The sequence below is a fragment of the Propithecus coquereli genome, unplaced genomic scaffold, assembly GCF_000956105.1.
Source record: "Propithecus coquereli isolate 6110/MARCELLA unplaced genomic scaffold, Pcoq_1.0 Scaffold196, whole genome shotgun sequence".
In the NCBI taxonomy this organism is placed as follows: domain Eukaryota; kingdom Metazoa; phylum Chordata; class Mammalia; order Primates; family Indriidae; genus Propithecus; species Propithecus coquereli.
Genome location: NW_012144522.1, coordinates 1,958,040 through 1,977,625, shown reverse-complemented (window position 1 = coordinate 1,977,625; position 19,586 = coordinate 1,958,040). Strand labels below are relative to the sequence as shown.

At 40.9% G+C, this 19,586-nt stretch overlaps 1 protein-coding gene across 1 annotated transcript in view; it reads left to right on the top strand.

The window, feature by feature from the left end:
• LOC105809514 (zinc finger protein 160-like) overlaps positions 1-19,586 on the top strand; it is a 46,659-nt gene that overhangs the window by 23,264 nt on the left and 3,809 nt on the right. Inside the window, exons 4-7 of the mRNA XM_012643336.1 lie at positions 191-325; positions 644-795; positions 12,206-12,332; positions 12,818-12,946. Of these exons, the coding sequence (XP_012498790.1) occupies positions 191-325; positions 644-795; positions 12,206-12,332; positions 12,818-12,946 (543 nt within the window). The remainder of the gene's footprint in view (positions 1-190; positions 326-643; positions 796-12,205; positions 12,333-12,817; positions 12,947-19,586) is intronic.

Here is a 19,586-nt window from a genome sequence, read left to right as displayed (position 1 = left end):
ACTCCCCGTTCCCGCCTCAGACCCGGCCTCTCTCCACGCCCCGCCCCCTCCCCGTTCCCGCCTCAGACCCGGCCTCTCTCCACGCCCTGCCCCCTCCCCCCAGCTCAGACGCGGCCTCTCTCCACACCCCGCCCCCGCCCCTCCCCCAGGCTGCGCGGCCTCTTCTCTGCGCTGTCCCACTTCTCCGCAGTCCCGGAAGCGGAACGCGGGGCGGGAGGGTTTCCCCTGCCCAGGTTCAGCCTGACCTTCGCCCTCCGACGTCTTCCTTACTCGGTGCCGGGGGTCGCTACGGACTTTAACATCCCCACGCCGCCCTCCACCGCAGGTGCGTACAGACCTCGCCGTGTGGATCCGGGAGCCGCTTCCTTTGCGTTAAAATCTGTGAGGCTGGTCCCGTCCCCGGGTCTTTCTGCCTTCGGTGCAGGGAAACACCGCGTTCGCGTCACTTCTGCTCACAGCCTTTCACTGACCTCTTCTCCCGCCCCGAGCCGTGTGAAGTCCCCGCGTCCTCTACGCGCCCAGCGCTCGCCCGGCTCGGCCCCCGGAGGCCGCGCAGTCCGTGGGCTCAGTGCCCGAGAGCCGCGTCCTCCGCCGGCCCTGGGTGTCTGAGGCCCGCTCGCCCTCCGTCTCTCTTCCTCCTCAGGCCGGATCCTTCAGCTCTCCAGACTTCTGCCAGCAGTCGCCGCTGCCCCTGAGCCCTGGTTGGTGACACCCAGCGTTCTTCTGTCCCCAGTTGCACCGCACTGGAAAATGCTGCTCTTCCGGGAGGCGGGCCTCTTGTTCCGTCCCCTCCCTGTGGGTGGGTGGGCGAAGGGGATCCCAGGAGAAGGAGAGAGCGCAACCGCGAGAAAAACTACGAAAGGACAGAATGAGGGAGACCCATAAACAGATGGCAGAGTAGAGGGCGGGGGGGATTCGCAAAGACGCAGTAATAGCGAAAGAAGCTGAGAAGGTAGCAGGGGGAGAAGAGTCACGGGAGAAATTTAGGGAGCAGCTGGGTGACAGCAAGATAGGGAGAGGGCAGCAAAGGGGGAGGCCCTCAGACAGAGTGGGGGAGGGGATGAATGGTTCGGAGCCAGCGCAGACGGAGCAGCCTGGCGCTGGGAGGAGAGGAGACACCTGGTGACAAGGGGAGCAGAGGCGGAACCGCAGCAGGGAGGAAGCCTAGGGACCTGGCGGTGCCAGAGAGTGAGGACAAGGGGGTGTCACAGGGAGAGCACAGGGGTAGCAGAGATGAGGAAGGAGCAGGAGAGTGGGGCAGGAAAAGATTGGGGAGAAAGAGGAACAAGAAGTGAAACAAGTTTCCAGACTGGGGCAGATCAGGCGTAAGAGAAGGAATAGAGGGAAGAAGGGGAGAAGGAGCAGGAGAGGAGAGGGGTGCAACTGAGGAACAGAAACCCAGGAGAAAACACAGAAAAGAAAAGAATAAAAAGAGCTAGAGAAGGAAGGTTAAAAGATAAGAACAGAATGAGGGGGAGAAGAGTAATAAAGAGGGGGACCCCAGGTCCAGATAAGTGGTGAGTTGATTGAATATGATGATTAAGTTGTAACGTGTTCATTTCTCTCTTTATACTGTAAAAAATTTAAAAGTTGTTTAAATTTTACAGATGAGAATTGCCAAATTCCTGTCTATAAAGCTGGTGCATTGTGTAATTCTTGGTATCTATTTGCAGTCCCTGTTCAGCCAGGGGGCAGTGACTTCATTCATTCAGTTGTGGGTCACTCTCTTCTTTTTTGCTGGGATGGGATGGGATGGGGAGTGGGGGTGTGAAGTGGGGAAGAAGTAAGGGAGTCTGTTTCTGCAGGGTACCTTTTAAAAGGAACATTAAAAGTGATTTTGTTCTCTCTTTATAGTGGATTTACTTTTTTTCCTAGTTCTTTTTCATTTCGTTAGTTATTTTTTGAAGCTTAAGATAATTCTTAGTTTATTCAATTTCTAGTTTTCTGTATGTAATTACTTCTGAAATAGCTTTGATAGGATCTCCTCACGTCATTGTTTTTAAAGTATGACTTATTTTCAAATTTTTTCCTTTGACCTCAGAATTCGTTAGGTTTTTTTAATAATTTTGAAATTGTTTCTCTTCGAAATTAATTGTGACTGGTTTGGGTTTTTTTTTTTTTTCTATTGTTTCCACGATGAGATTTTATTTTATTTTTTTTAAGACACAGGGCCTTGTTCTGTAGCCCAGATTGGAGTGCAGTGGCACAATCATAGCTCACTGTAGCCTCTACCTCCCAGGCTCAAGCGATCCTCCTGCTTTAGCCTCTCAAGTCACTGGGATTACAGGCATAAGCCACCACACCCAGCTAGCCTTTATTGTATATTGGAAACATTTTTTGGTATGTAATATTTAATTTTAGATTGTTTCAATGTGTACTTGGTGAGGATATCAGTGACTTTTTTTAGCCTTAATATCAAAACCTAGTTGAAAGAGTTAGTCTGTTATTCAATTTTCTTACCAATGTCATCTGATAAAATTGTGAGCTGTGAGCTGCTAAATAGATGTTCCTCTCTAGTCCCTCTGATCCATTCTGTTCTCTGCAAATGTAAAACGGTGGATTGGATTGACTTGGAAGTTTGTTCCAGCAGAGCCCATGTATTCATGAAGAAAGAATTTGCTCAGAGCTTATTTTTACAGCAATTCTCTTTTAAACATCTACAGGTATGTGTTCACAATTGTCTGTTTTTTTTAGTATATTACTGTTTTTTCTGGTACACAGGAATGAAATGTTTGGGATCAATGGAATCAGAACGTGTAAAGAGAAGTTTCTTTTTCTCAGGTATGTGAGAGACGATCCTGGACTTTTCTAGAGGTAGTGTGGCAGAGACAGTCCCAGCCCATTGGCCCTTCTAGGCCACCATATCAGAATGGTGGCCTAGAAGACACACCTCCCTCCTCCTCACTCAACCTAGACCTTCTCAGGATAACTTAGTGAAATGTCCCCCCCTCTGAGCCTCAGTGAGCCCACATGTAACAAAGAGATGAGGAATTAGACCAGAAAAGCCTCAGTCTGAGCTTCATTGACCCCCGAAGTGATTGACCAAATGGAGTGCATGTCTGTGTGTGGCTTTTCTTCTGGGACAGTGTAGTGCACAGTTTCAGGTAGAATTTTAAGTGGGACCCAGTCCTCTAAAAATGAAAACAAAAACAAAAGTACAAAAATGAGAAAAACCAAGACTGCTAAGAGAGACCATCTTTCTCTGCATTTGAGTTATCATGACTAAATCTAAAAGCAGATCATGCCAGTCCCTGGCGTTGAACCCTCCACTGGCTTCGCATGTTCCTCAGGACAAAATCCAGACTCCTCAAAGTGAAGGCCGTGCCAGAGGGTGTACTGATACGGCTGTGTCATTCTCATTTATACACTTATTTATTCCATATGGAGCCAGGATTTTTTGTCTGCAACAGGGATTAAAATGGTAAACCAACAGAATATACTCCACTACTTTACCCAGATTTTTTATTTTTATTTATTTTTATTTTTAGAGATGAGATGTGGACATATTGCCCAAGCTGGTCTTGAACTCCTGGCCTCAAGTGATCCTCCGACCTTAGCCCCCTGAGTAGCTGGGACCACAGGCACGAGCTGCCGCACTGGCAAGATTATTTTTTAAAGAACAGAGAAAAAGAAACCCTTTCGGTAATTAATAGTCATATAATTCAAATGCCCCAATACAAAGAGCTGATGTAATCATCCCCCCAGGAGCCCTTACTTCCCTTGCTTCTCTGTGACATCACTACTTCATCCAGCTCTGCCTACTCTGTTTCTGTGCCTGCGGCTGATCACAGCCTGGAGAAAATAGACACCCAAACTGACTTGTCTCACTTCAGTTTTCTCCTCCTTGCAATTCGACATTTGTGTGTTCCACACCTTTCCTCTTGATCCCTTCAGTAGCCTAATGCCTCCTCTTTTGTCTTTTCTTTCAAAGACCTTTGTTTTCTTTTTCCACTGAGGCCCTGGAAGCAAAGGGAGAATTTTGCTCCCACAGCCCCACCCCCACCTACCCCACTCCCGTCTCAGGGCCTGTGATCTCTACTCTGTAGTGACTGGGAATGGTCAGTCCCTGCTCCTGGCTGTCTCTGGCCCTGCGATTGTGCACCACTTGCTAGCCCGACTAGCAGTCAAAGATGGCATGGCATCCTCCCTCTATGGCACCATCAATTTTTCTTCAATTGAGTTATTTTGATCAGTGTACCCAGATGGTGGTGTTGTCCATTAACAGACACCCACCCATACACACACACACACACACACACACACACACACACCAACAAAATGAGGCTTTTTTCCCTCCATTCTTCCATCTTTAAAACAAAAAATCTCTATGAAATACATATTTTCCGGTAGTAAGCACCGCTCTTCTATTTCCATTTAAAAGCTAAAGACTTGGTACTCTGTCTTCAGTTCTTGCCTTCAATTCTGTCTTGACCCCATCCAATCAAGCTTTCACATCCACTATTCCACTGAGATTTTCTTTTTCAGTCATCAGTGATCTTCCTATTTCTAAAACCAATATTTACTTTCCTGTCCTCATCTTTTTTTTCCTGTCAGCAGCATGTTGCACAGCAGATCTCTCTCTCTCTCCTTTTATCTTGCCTTGAGGACATCCCACGAACCTTTAAAAATCTATTTAAGTTTGTTGTCAACTCCGTGATCCCTTGGAGCTTTCTTCTGCTGGTGTCTCCTGAACTGCCTGTTGTCTGAATGTGGGAGCGAACCACAGTTTGATCCGTGAACCTCTTGTCCTGTGTCCACAACCACCGCCTTTCCTTTTCATCTCCTCTCATGATTTCAGCCCCACTACGTGTCTCCATTTCCCCTACTGACCTCTCCCCAGAACTCTAGAATCCTCTGGCTAGTTGTCTTTGTGACGTCTCTGCTGGGCAGTCTAACAGGCATCTCCACCCTCGTAGGTCCAAAAATCACTTCCTGAGCTCCCCCAAGCTCATTCCCCAGGAGTCCCCACCTCTCAGATGAGGAGTACCCTGTACTTCCTGGGGCTTAGCTGAATTTATTGGTATGTATTTTAAATATGTGAGATAATTCTGTTATTTTTAAGTGTTGTAATTTATAATATATATATATATTTTTTTTCGAGACAGAGTCTGGCTCTGTTGCCCTGGCTAGAGTGCCATGGTGTCAGCCTAGCTCACAGCAACCTCAAACTCCTGGGCTCAAGCAATCCTCCTGCTTCAGTGTCCCGAGTAGCTGGGAGTACAGGCATGTGCCACCATGCCCGGCTAACTTTTTTCTATATATATATTTTTAGTTTTCCAGATAATTTCTTTCTATTTTTAGTAGAGATGGGGTCTCGCCCTTGCTCAGACTGGTCTCGAACTCCTGACCTCGAGCGATCCACCCGCCTTGGCCTCCCAGAGTGCTAGGATTATAGGCATGAGCCACCACGCCCGGCCTGTAATTTATAATATAAATAAAAAATACATATTTAATTCTATTGATGTGGGAGAGAAATGTTTGCAGACCTGGGCCCTCCCTGCTCTACTCCCCCAAGATCATGGCCTCATCTCCTGCTTGTGTCATCCTTGCTCGCTCTGCTCCAGCCTCACAGGCCTATTTCCTTTTCCTGGGGCCAAGGTGTCTCTGGCCTCAGGGCCTTCACGTGAACCATCCCTCTGCCCGGAACTCTCTAGCTCCTAAGCTGCAGGTGGCAGACACCCCAGCGGTGTTCCTGTTATCACCTTCTCAGTAGAGGCTTCTCTGTCCTCCTCTGACTTAACATTCCAGCCACACCCTCCCCCCTCCTCTGGTCCATATTGCCTGCTCTGCATCTTTCTTTCTGCTCCTTTGTGATCCACCATCTGGATACTGGTGACAACAGCGCCCCAAGGGAAGAACAGAGCCAGAGGTTGGGAGGTGTGCTGGGTTTGCCCCTCTGAGTACAGCTCACCGCTCTGAGTAGAGCTCAACCCTGGCTTCACATTACAATGCTGAGACAGTTTCCAAATACATCTCTTGTATCCCCTTCCCACTCACGTGGTCAGGTTGGGACCCACTGTCAGTTATATTTGCAGTGCCCCAGGTGTTTACAGTCTCTGTCCAACATTGGGAACCAAGGCTCTGTGTCCTCCATTGCTGAGGGCTGCGATCAGCCCATGATCCACAGAGGGGTGAGGGGGACTGTGCTCTGTATCGGGTTTGGCCAGGGCCAGCTCTGTGCCCTGGAAGGGAGCTGAGTCCAGCCTGGCTCAACCCTCTTGCAGCGTGTGTGTGCGCGCGCATGCGTGCATGCGCTTTGCCAGGAGGGCAGAGTTGGGAAGAAAAGAGTGGTGAACTCACTAGTTGGTCTTCCTATAGGATCTTATTGTCCTTGCATCATGCCTTCCCAGTGCCACGGGCAGCAGAAGACTGTCTTTGCACAGGGTGAGGTCTTTCCTTGCGTGTGGTTGTGACACAGGAAGAGGTATGTAAGCTCTAAACCTCATATTTTTGACATTCAGGAATAACTTCTAGAGACTCATTGTACGTAAAGAAGAAGCCAAGAAGAGGAAAGAAAAGGCGTCAGGAATGTCTCTTATTCAGGTGAAATGATATTTTCAGTGGATTGTTCTGAGTCTCCTTCCTTTCTGAGACGCCAGGCATTGGAGTTGCTAATCTCTGACTCCGAACCGTCCAGCCTCACATGTTTCCTTGCACTCACCCATGTCTTCCTTCAGTCTTTCTCATCTCTGCTTAGATTCCATTTCACGGTGACCCAGTGACATGACCTTGTAAAGAGGCTCCGTTGGACATGGTCCTGGGAAGGGCTTCACACCCAGATGTGGATTGGAGACAGGTTGTGGCCCCATGGTGTGTGCTGTTGGGCAGAAGGGATTGTCTGGGAGACACATCTGGATGCACTGCCAGGTTTCTGTAGACCAGGATTAGTGAAGCTGCCTGTGGAAGTCACATTATAATGTGCATAATTATGTGCTAAATTCTGGAAAAGGAGACCAATAAGGGGAAACATTTTTAGCCTGGTTTTGTCATGCATTTCAAGCTGGTGAGTCAGTATGTCTCTGACTCCAAGCTCTTAATGACTTGGAATGGAATTGAAAGTTGAAACGGCAGTGACACGATGCTTTATTCCATCATTAATTTTAAGATATGAAATCAGTTATAACTGAATTGACAGAATTGAAGGCAAGAACTGAAGACAGAGTACCAAGTCTTTAGCTTTTAAATGGAAATAGAAGAGCGGTGCTTACTACCGGAAAATATGTATTTCATATCTAACTGCATGAGATTCTTTAAATCATTCTCAGTACTTTCATCCCATAGAGACTGGTATTTCTGCAGAGACTCTTGTGCTGCAGGTATTTTAGTTAAAAATGGTTATTATTTTCCTCAGAAATCAGAGCAGAACTTCTTTGTCATTACAGAGGGTGGAACCATATTCTCTTTCCATCTATTATTATTAAATGTTATGTTTCTTTTATTTTAAACTTCACATGATTTATATATTTGTTTTATAGTAAACATTCAAACAAAGATGCACTTAAGTCCTAAGCCATAAAGCTTGTCCTTTTCCCCGGAGTCGAGCTCCCTCCCTCACAAATGGGGAACCACTATTTTCAGTTCCGTTGCAAGAGTCAGTGCAAGAATCGTACAAAGGTATTTGTATGTCGTTAAGAGATTTTAGAGAAAGTTCTTCAGTGAATGTTTTATTGAGCTATTTTTTCCTGCATGCTTTGAAAATGTACATGTTTTCTTGTTAGGAACCAGGATAGCTTGTCCTTTTCCATCCTCCTTTGTGTGTTCTCTGAGTGAAGGCAGGTGGGTCTTTCCTTTTTCCATTGTTTTTTTAAGAAAGACTGCCTGTCTATGAACATACAGATTGTCTGAGGGCTTATGCGGATTAGACAGTTGACAGCTTCTACTAGCAGGGTTCATTTCCTGTTTTCTTAGCTCTGGCAAGATTTCTCTCCTACCCCCAGCCGCAAAGGTGCCCTCTCACACCAATGCCATGTGAGATTTCCCACTCATTTAAGCAAAATGTTGTACTGTGTTCTTCTAATATTTGGATGATGTGGGGAAAATGGTAACCCTTTTTAATTACATTTGTGAATTCCTTGGGAGTCTGAGTAGGTTTCATTAATTTGTGAACATGTATATATAAAATGATTTTAATATTTTACTCAATTTTTATGTATTTTAAGAGCTATTTTATATTTGGTAGTTTAATTCTTTCTTTATACACTGGAGTCTGTTTTCATGTTACACTTTTTTTTTTTTTAGTATAAAAAAGAAGTCTTTGTCCTGTCCCCTTTTTTCATTTGTTTGTTTCACCTTGCTTTGACAGGCTTTGCTTAGTTCGAGATTATAAAATTCTGTGTTTCCTTGAGATCTAATGTTATTGTTTAAAATTTTGTTTACTTCTGTATTTAATTTGGATTTTTGTGTATATCTTTTAAGTATTTTATTTGATTCATTTTAAATTTTCAGGTAATATATGTCATAAGTAGTTCATATTTAGTCTTGGTAAACTCTACCATGTTCTTTTCCTTTTCAAAATTGTGTTTGTTTTCCTTTGACAGAAGGCAGTCAGATTTTATTGAAATTCGACTATTTCTTTTATGTTTAATGGCTCTTAATATCTGTAGTTATGGAAGTCTTGATGTCACCACATCTTCTACTAAGAATTGGATATGTCAATCTTTGAGAATGTATTTTGTTTGTTTTACAGTTAAGTAGTACTAGGTATATTTACATTATTATGAGACAGATTTTTAGAATTTTTTATCTTGCAAAACTGAAACTCCGTGCGCATTAAGAATTAATTTTTCCTTTTAGACCACATCTAGTAGTGACCAACTCCCTTACCTACTGTTTATCTGAGGAAGATCTAATTTCTTCATCTCTTTTAAAGGAAAGTTTTCCCTGGTCTGGTATTTTTAGTTTCCAGTTGTTTTGTTTTGGCACTTGGAATATATCATCCCACTTCCTTGTAGGCTGCAAGGTTTCTGCTGAGAAATATCTTAGTAATATCCTAGGTGCTCCCTCTTGGACTTTGCTATTCTCTTGCTGTTTTTAAGATCCTTTCTTTTTCTCTGAATTTTAACAGTTTTATTATGATATTGTTTGTTGTAGGTCTCTGAGATTTATCCTAGTTGGATGTTAGGTTGGTGCAAAAGTAATTGTGGATTAAGCATTGTTGAAATTTACCCTTTGATAATGGTCTATATTCTTGAATAAATGTGGTTATAGTATATATGTCATTTTAATGTACATTTTTTGCTTTATGTTTGTTTGCTAATGATTTATTTTGCTGTTTATTTTATATTTATTATAGACTATGGAAATGACATTAGACAAAAAGCAAATTTGAGCAATTTTCTTACTCTAGTTCAAACTGGATCGTAAAGCAGCAGAGACAACTCACAACATCAACAACGCATTTGGCCCAGGAACTGTGAACGAACCTACAGTGCAGTGGTGCTTTAAGAAGTTTTGCAAAGGACATGAGAACCTTGAAGATAAGGAGCACAGTGGCTGGCCATCGGCAGTTGACAACGACCAGTTGAGAGCAGTCATCAAAGCTGATCCTTTTACAACTACACAAGAAGTTGCCAAAGAACTCAACTTCGACCTTTCTACAGCTGTCGGGCATTTGAAACAAATTGGAAAGGTGAAAAAGTTCGATAAGTGGGTGCCTCATGAGCTGACTGAAAATCAAAACATCGTCATTTACAAGTGTCATCTTCTCTTCTTGTGTGCAACAGCAACGAACCATTTCTGGATTGGATTGTGACATGCAACGAAAAGTGGATTTTATACGACAACGGGTGATGACCAGCTCGGTGGTTGGAGTGAAAAGAAGGTCCAAAGCACTTCCCAAAGCCATATAAAAGTCATGGTCGCTGTTTGGTGGTCTGCTGCCAGTCTGATCCACTACAGCTTTCTGAATCCTAGCAAAACTGTTACATCTGAGAAGTATGCTCAGCAAATCGATGAGATGCACTGAAAGCTGCAACGCCTGCAGCCGGCATTGGTCAATAGAAAGGGCCCAGTTCTTCTCCACGACAACGCCTGACTGCACATCACACAAGCAACGCTTCAAAAGTTGAACGAATTGGACTACGAAGTTTTGCCTCATCCACCGTATTCACCTGACCTCTTGCCAACTACCACTTCTTCGATCATCTGGACAACTTTTTGCACGAAAACACTTCCACAACCAGCAGGATGCAGAAAATGCTTTCAAAGAGTTCCTTGAATCCTGAAGCAGGGATTTTTATGCTACAGGAATACACAAACTTATGTCTCATTGGCAATAATCCGTTGATTGTAGTGGTTCCTATTTTGATTAATAAAGATGTGTTTCAGCCTAGTTACGATGATTTAAAATTCATGGTCAGAAACTGTAATTACTTTTGCACTAGCATAAATACCTTTAAGCTCTTGAATTTCTATGTTTATGTGTCTTGTGAAATTTGGGAGTTTTGAGCCATTATTTCTTCAAACAGGCTATGTGTCCTTTTCTCTCCGTCACCTTTTTCTGGGACTTTAACAATGTGTAAGATGTTACCCTTCATGGTATTTCATTAATCCCTTAGGATCTCTTCATTTTTCTTTATTCTATTTTTCTTCTGATTCTTCACTCTATCTTTCTTTTCTTTCTTTCTTTCTTTCTTTCCTTCCTTCCTTCCTTCCTTCCTTTCTTCCTTTCTTTTCTTCTTTCTTTCTTTTTTTTATTGCCCATCCCCTCTTCTGTCGTTGCCCTCTTCACTTCCCATTCTTTGCCTGGTTAGGTCTTATTTTGGACCCATCTGTTGAGTTTTTCATTTCAGTTATTATATTTTTATAGTTGAGAATATCTGTGTAGTTCTTCATAGTGTCTGTCTCTTTGTTGCTATTCTCATTTTGTTCATGCATTCCTTTAATGATTTCTTGATGTTGTCGATGTATGCTATCTTGTCAGTCATTGAGCATCATTATGACTCTTATTTTGAATTTTTGGTCTGGTTATTTATAAGTTTCTGTTTCTTTAATGTCAGTTTGTGGTGATTTAATTTGTCCCTTTGTATCAGCTGTGTTTTCTCTTCGTGTGTCTCGTTACCTTCTGTTACTAGTGCTGCGGTTCAAAAATCAGCCTCTTCTCACAGTTTTTGGTGTCTGGCTTCATTCAGGAAGGATGCTGTCCAGTCAGCGTGGCTCATGATTCTTGAGATTTCTCAAGCCTTTTCTGGGGATGTGTGCTCTGTACGCCTTTGCTTATAATCTGCTAACTGAAGTTAAGTAAGTGTGTGGATATGTGACGTGTGCATGGATGGTAAGCCCATGGTTTATATCAAAGAGACATCATCGTTTGAAATAAGTTTTATATTTTGTAATAATTGAAATTGTGTTAAATATTTTCCATGGGCTTAAATTTGTTCTAAACTATCGTGTTGAGTTAATAGTAATAAGAACAGTAACATATGTGCATGCCTGTGTATCTATACAATGACTTTTTATGATGTTCCATGTTCTTACTCTTGAATTTATTTCACATTTTCTCCATTAGCTAGACCCCTGCCAATATACTTTTGAAGCTGTATCTGTTACTAAATGATTGTGTCTTTATGTTCAAATCTGAATCCCAGTAACCTGGGTTCAAGTGTGGCTCTGCCATTTTTAGTTCTTTGATTTCCAGCCAGTTTCTTAGAGCATCTGTGATGGGAGTTATCTCCTAGTACAAACCTTTTTATCATGGGCTATCATCTTATTTTACAAGCTAGTACTTGTAAAGCATTTAGAATAGTGTTTTGTACATGGGAAATGTTTAAAAATGTTAGTTATTGCTATTGCTGTTATCATCACAGTTGTTAGATTCTGACTTTTCTTTCTTTAAAGCCACTGTGGATTTTGTCATCTCTGAAGACACCACTTGTATTCCAGCTCATCTAGATACTGAGTAGCACTTGGTGTGTTCAACATAATATCTAACACTTCTATGGATATAAACCTGTGTTTACTTTTTATTTGTTTATTTCCACAAAAACTGAGAAGTTCTCAGTGACTTAGGGGATATCATAATCTGTTATGGAAGAGTACAATACAGTGCATTTAGGGAGAGAAAACTTAATCAAAAGTACCTTAACCTGGATTTGTCAGAACACTGACTTCAGTCTAGTTCATACTTAATTTCACTCCTCTCCTCATTTTTGTGTGAAGATGATAACTCTCTCCATAATGCCTTGGTGAAATGTGTTTTCCATTTTAGGAACACTTGACATTCAGGGATGTGGCCATAGAATTCTCTCAGGAAGAGTGGAAATGCCTGGACCCTGCTCAGAGGGCTTTATACAGGGACGTGATGTTGGAGAACTACAGGAACCTGGTCTCCCTGGGTGAGGATACCTTCCCTCCAGAAGTTGGGATCTGCCCTTGTGTGTCTTTGCATTTGATGTTGTGTGCCTCTTGGAAGCCCCTGCATTACTTGGCTGACATTGAAGCCGTGTTCACTCAGGTATGGAAAGCTCCGTAATGCAGCATGTGGACTTTAAGCATCCCCCTCTTCAGATGTTCTGCTCCATTCATGATACAGCAGTGATGATTTCAGACCTGAAATATGCACAAAAACTTACAGAAAACTTTTAAAACACCTAATTCCCTATTCTTTACCCCTATGCTTCTGACTCAGTAGTTCTTGGAACAGAACAAGGTATCTCCAATTTTATAGTGCTCTTTAAACTTTCTGAATGAGGCACTCAGTGGATGAATTTGTGAAATAATTTCCTAGCTTCATTTGTAATGTCCTCTATTCTCACATGAACATAGGGCTGGGATTCTGGAAAAACCAGAGTGTATCATGTTCCTTTCATTTTATGAGCAGGATATTCTTTTCCTGGCCTGAATCTTATCTCCACGTTGGAAACAAGGGAAAAGCCCAGGTCTGTGGAGAGCCAAGTGAAAATAGCAAGGAAACTAAAGCAGTGGGAACGTATCAAAGGTGTGATCACAGGTAAGAGCTCAGATGGACATAGTGGAAGCTGCACCATTAAATAATGTTTTGGGAATCTCTCAGCAAGTTGACGGGATATGTGGGAAAACATAAGTTTATGTCCTGTGAGTTCTCAGAGGAAAATTTAAGCTTTCCCCACTTATCGCTCTGCTCTTCGGACATGTATAAATTTATCCTTTCACCCTCCATTGGTGCTGCAGCTCTACCAGAAACAAATGGAAATTTCTTACTGTGGCGGACAAGACTCTGTCCTGTAGCTTCAACAAGCTCTTTGATTCCTTCACTCTGAGGGGCGTGGGGAGGGCCATTTCACAAAGGGCTCCTTCTCCTTTGGGTCTCTCCTGTGCTTGATTCCATCTGATGCTCCATTCACTTTCCAAGTAGATCAGAGTGGAGGTCTCCATACCCTAAGTGCTGGAACTGTCTATGTTCCATCCCATTTCATGTGCTAAGAAGACCTGGTAAGGACGTGGGACACATTGGCTGCTCCTCCTTTGTGTCTGGGAAACTGGAAACTGCATGCAACTCTCTCAAGCCCTCTTGGCCTTTTGAATTCCTCAGCCATTTCTGCTGCTTTTGCCACAGTTCATGGATGTGTGGAACAGGAGAGTCATTGGATCTTCTCAGATTGTTATTCAGCAGAACCGTAAGAACAGTTGACAGCTTTCCTCTGTTTGATGCCTAGTCTTCCATAGGGAACATAGCTCGTTGTTCCAGGCTCTTAACTTAGGGTCTGCGAGTAGCACACACAGGACCCCACTAAGGTCCCTCAAAATCTGACCCCCATGTGTTGTATTTTCCTCTCTTTTTCACCTCTTTTCCTCTTTTTTTCACTCTTACTACTGTATGAATGTTGGTAATCTTTGGGCCTTGTCTGATTTTGTATTCTGTTCAGTTTGTGTGATTTTTGCCACTGATAATTGCATTAATATACACATTCCTAGGACATGTTGTCCTTTTTTCCCACTGTGATAACCCCAGTACAGGTTATGTTCCTGGGTACTCTCCTGTGGTATGGGTTTACATGAAAACAGAAAATTCATGAGGGTGAACACTTTGACTACTATGTTTGAATATTATCCTGCTACGTACAGAGATGCCCCTTGAAACCCTGAGCAGAACTGTTGGCATGTCCCAGGGCACTGAGATGGAAAGTATCAGGAGAGCCTGACTGATAAGCGTTTCTAGTTGTCATTCTGGTTTTTGAGGAGCTTCACAAAAGTGTCTCTGAAGTGCACTTTGACAGTGTTGATCACATGATCATCTCCTCTGAGCCAGCAATTAATGATGTAGAAGTTCCTCCTGAGGAGAACATTGTTCAAGCTCACAGCCTCATATGTATGAGGCTCTTGACTAAACTGTTGTTCATGCCATGTGTTTTATCTGCTGTATATATCATTATTCATTTTGTTTTTTAAATCTTTGTTTTGTTTTTTATTTTTTGATAATAAAATTTTAAAGCTGTTTATTTTACTTCTGCCTAGGCTGGAATGCAGTGGGCGATCATAGCTCACTCTAGCCTTGAACTCCTGGGCTCAAGCAATCCTCCCACCTCAGCCTCCTGAGTAGCTGGTTCTCCAGATGTACGCCACCAGGCTGGCTAATTTTTAAAAATTTTTTGTAGAGACAGGGTCTCACTCTGTTGCCCAGGCTGGTCTCAAACTCCTGGCCTCAAGTGATCTCCCTCCTCAGCCTCCCAAAGTACTGAGATTATAGGTATGAGACACCGTGCCTAGCCCTCTGCACAATTTTGGAAGTTCTAGAAATTATATTGTTAACATGTGAAGACTGTTGTGTCCCCTCTTTTTCTTTCCATCTTAATTTCATGTCAAGTTTACCTCGTCCCCATCAACCCACCACCAGGTGCTGTCCTATTGTTCTTGAGCTCTTCTTTGCTGCTTAGGTGGCTGATGATCTTTTCCATGGTCTTCATGTCACTGCCAGAGAATGTTTCTGCACTTTGCAGCCACTAAGAGTGCCTTTCAGTACAAGCCATTCCCCTTTGTTATTTATTTACTTACTTTTTCTATAAGGTGACTTATGTTCCCTGGTGATAATTATGAAGTCAAATTTACTAATTTTTTATAAGTGCATGTTAATCTTCATTCATTCATATCAACAACTATGTAACTACTAAATATACAGTAGTAGGACTCTTGACCTCATGTCTTGGTTTTTAAGTTTTGTCATATAACTTTTCTAATATTTTCCATCATATTAGCTTAGCAGAATTAAAATATACCATATTTATCTTATTGTTTGAATTTAGATTCAATTGATTTCCATAAATATTTGAACTCTGCCTTTCTCCCCTATTTCCCTCTTCACTCATCCCCTGGAAACTACCATTGTACTTTTTTTTCGTATGAATCTGACTATCTAACATACCTCTTAAGTAGAATCAGACAATATTTGCCTTTTTATGCCTGGCTTATCTCACTTAACATAATGTTCTCAATTTTATCAATATTGTGGTGTTTACCGGGAATTCCATGTTTTAAAAGGCTGAATAATATTCCATTGTGTATATATACCACGTTTTGGTTATCTGTCAACTCAGATGTCAATCTCAGTTGGTTTCACCACTTTACTATTGTGAATAGTGCTGCTGTAAGGATGAGTTTACAGATATCTCTTGAAGATTCCATTTTCCATTGTTTTGGTATGTGCTGTAAAGTTGAAGTTTTAGAACATACGCTCATTCAATTTTGAATTATGTGAGGAAATGTGATTCTTTTTTCTATATGCTCTTCACTATTTTCCATTCCCAACAACAGTGTACAAGGCTTTTCTATCTCTACATCTTCACCAACATCGTTTATTTTCTATTAATTTGGACAGCAAGTGTGTTAATCAGTTTGAGGTGATATCTCCTTGTGGTTTTTCTTTGTATTTTCCTAACGATTAGCTATGTTTTGCATCTTTTCACGTGCTTGTCGGTCATTTGTCTATCATTTCTGGAGAAATATGTATTCAGTTCCTTGGCTCGTTTTTTAATTGGGTTTTTGTTCTTGCAGTTGACTTCTGGGAGTTGTTTAGATGTTAACTCCTTATCAGATATGTGACATCACAGTTTCTTTTTAATCTTTAGTGTTTTCCATATATAAGATTACGTCCTCTGTGAACAGAGATCATTTTACCTGTCTGTTTCCACTGCATGCCATTTATTTCTTTGCACAGATGGGGGTCTCGCTGCAACTCCTGTGCCTGGGCCTTCCAAAGTACTGGGATTATATTAATAGGTGTGAACCACCATGTCTGGTGTCCTCTCTGATTTTTGATTTTAGATTTTTGGGTCTTCTCTCTCTCTCTCTCTCTCTCTCTCTTTTTTTAGTTAACCTACCTGAGCTTTTGTCAACTTTCTGGAGTTTGTCAAAGGATCAACTCTTAGTTTCATGAGTTTCTGTGGTGAGTTTTATTCTCTATTTTGTTTGTCTCTCCTCTGATCTTTATCATTTCCTTCTTTCTGCTATATTTTTGTTCAGTTTGTTTTTTCTCCTAATTCATTGAGGTATAAATTAGGTTGTTGACTTGAGACCTTTATTCTATTTTTATATAATCATTTATAGTTATGAATTTCCCTATTAGGAGTGTTTTTATTGCATTCTGTGAGTTTTGGTATGTTGCGTGTTCTTTTCCCTTTGTGTCAGATATTTTCTACTTTCCCTTGTGATTTCTTCTTTGATCCATTGGTTGATTAAGTGTGTTGTTTCATTTTCACATATGTTTGAAGTTTTGTTTTCCTTCTGCTCTTGATTTCTGATTCCACTATGGTAGGGAAAGACAGTTTGTATGATTTCGATCTTGTTAACTTTGTTAAAACTTGTATTATATCCTAACATGAGATCTATTCTGTGATTGTTCTCTGTTTACTTTAGAACAATTTGTATTCTGCTGTTTGAGTAGTTTGTTGTGTATAAGTCTGTTGGGTCCAGTTAGTCTCCAGTGATGTTTATGTCATCTGTTTCCTTATAGGTCTTATGTTTTTTTTCTATCTTTTTTGTTTGTTTGTTTAAGAGAATGGGCCTTGGTCTGCTTCCTAGGCTGGAGTGCAGTGGTATAATCATAGTTCCTTGTAGCCTGCAGCTCATGGGCTCAAGTGATCCTTCTGCTTCAGCCTCCCAAGTAGGTAGGACTACAGGCACGCACCATCACTCTTCGGTAATTTTTAAATTTATTTGTAGAGATGGGGTCATGCCATGTTGCCCAGGCTAATCTCCAACACTGTCCTCCAATGATCCTCCCACCTCAGCCTCCAAAAGTGCTGGAATTACAGATATGAGCCACCATGCCCAGCCTTCTGCTTTTATCATTTTACAATGTCCTTCTCTGTCTGGTATAATTTTGACTTAAAGTTTATTCTGCGTGCTATTGCCATAGGCATCTCGGCTTTCTTTTGATTACCATTTATATGGAATATCTTTTCCCATTCTTTCCATTTCAACCTGTGTGTATTCATACAGCAAAATTGAGTCTCTGGTGAATAGTACGTGGTTAGATCCTGTTTTCTTCTCCATTCATCCAATCCATGTCTTCTGATTGCAGAGTTAAACTACATTAAAAAGTAATTACTGATAGGGAAGGCCTTACTGATGCCATTTTGTTACATATTGTTTTTTGCATCTTGTGGATTTTTTATTTCATTTCTTTCTTAGTCCCTTTATTTGTATTTCCCTGATTTTTGTTATAGTGATAGACTTTGATGCTCATATTATTTCCGTTTTCTGTATCATGCAGATATATTGTTTGTGATTATCATTGCAGGTACATAAACTACCTTAAACTTATAACCCTCCATTTTAAACTGATAGAAACTTAACCTCAATCATATACAACAGCTACTTCTTTATGGCTCCAATCCCCCTTTATGTTATTGATGGCAGAAATTCCTTGTCTATGTGTTACATTTATATTAACATATATTTAAGGATTTTTTTTGTGGTTATGCTTTGCAAGGAAATAAAGTTGAGTTATTAATGAAAAGTATAATAATGCAGGTTTCTATATTTATCCACTTACATTTACTCGAGAATTTTATATTTTCCTATGGGTTGGAGTCACTTTCAGCATCTTTTAGTGCTAACATCAAGTACCCCGTTTAGGATTTCTTTTAGGGCAGTTCTAAAAGGCTGGTGATCCTCTTCAGATCTTTATCTGGAAATGTCTAAATTTCTCCCTTTGTAAAATATTTAATTATTTTCTCTTTTTTTTCAATTTTACATATATGGCAAAATATCATGTTTTGAAATATGTAGGCTTTATGGAATGGTGAAATTGAGGTGGTTGATAATACCTTATCTCACATATTTTTGATTATTTTATGGTTGGAATATTTAAAATCTGTTCTCATAAATGATTTTCAAGTATTCTATACATTGTTATTAACTATAGTCATCATGTGGTACAGTAGGCCTCCAAAGTTCTCTTTTACTTTGAAGAAAAGTGTTGCCAAATATAGTGCTCCTGGTTGATAATTTTTTACTTTCAGCACTTTGAACATGTCCCACTGCCTTTTAGATGCTAGGTTTCTGCTAAGAAATGCAGATGATCTTAAATAATTTTTTTGTTGTTGTTGTTATGACAAGTTCTTTTTCTATTGGTGCTCTTAAGATTCTCCGTTTTTCTTTCAGTTTTGATCGTTTGTTTATAACGTGTCTCTATGATGATGTTTATGGATTCATTCTAGTTGGAGTTGATTGAATTTCTTGATTTTGTAAATCCATTTGTTCAACAAATATGGAACATTTTGGTCGTTGTTTCTTCAAATAAGCATTGCGAACTTCTCTGCTCTCGTGGGACTGTTGTAATGTATATATTGTTCTGCTTCTCAGTAAACCAAAAGTCTGTTAGGCTTCGTATGATTGTCTTTATTTATTCATATTGCTACTTAGACTCAGTAATTCTCAATACCCTGTATTCAAGTTGGCTCATTCTTTATTTTGACTTATTTGCTCCACTTCTAAATTATTCTAGTCACATTGTAAATTCATTTATTCAGAGTTTCAGTTTGGTTCTTTTTTTTGTAGTTTGTTTCTTTATTGTTATTCACATTTTGTTCGTACTTTTTTTTTCCTGATTTTGTTTATTTGTCTATTTTTGTTCCCTGTTAGTTCCTTGGACATCTTTAAGGCAATTGTTTCAACTTTTTCTCCAAGTAATTTAGAGGATTTTGTTTCTTTAGGATCAGTTTCGGGAGTTTTATATTATTCATTTAATGTGACAATACTTTCCTATCTTTTTGTAGGACTTACATTCTTTTGTTGTGTTGTGGGCATTTGGAAAAACAGCCACTTCTCTCAGTATTTATGAATTAGCTTCATACAGGGGAGACCTTCACTAATCAGCCTGTTGTAAGGTTCTGGGACCTTCAGTCTTCCTCTGGGCTTCTGTCTTCCCTGGCCCTTTGTATGTGCTTTTGCTCCAGTATATGTGGCTGCTTATAAATTTTTTATTTTCCCCAAGGTACTTTTCTCTGCTCCTTCTCCAGAAGCCTTCAGTTTCTGTTGTATTTCTCTGCCCATAATCTTTCCCTGCCACCTCCTCTGTCCTGGCCATTCCTCACATGGCATCTTGGTCTGGATGGAATGTACTGTTCACTTCCTAGAATGTTGATTTTGAATTTCTGAACACCCCAATTTTC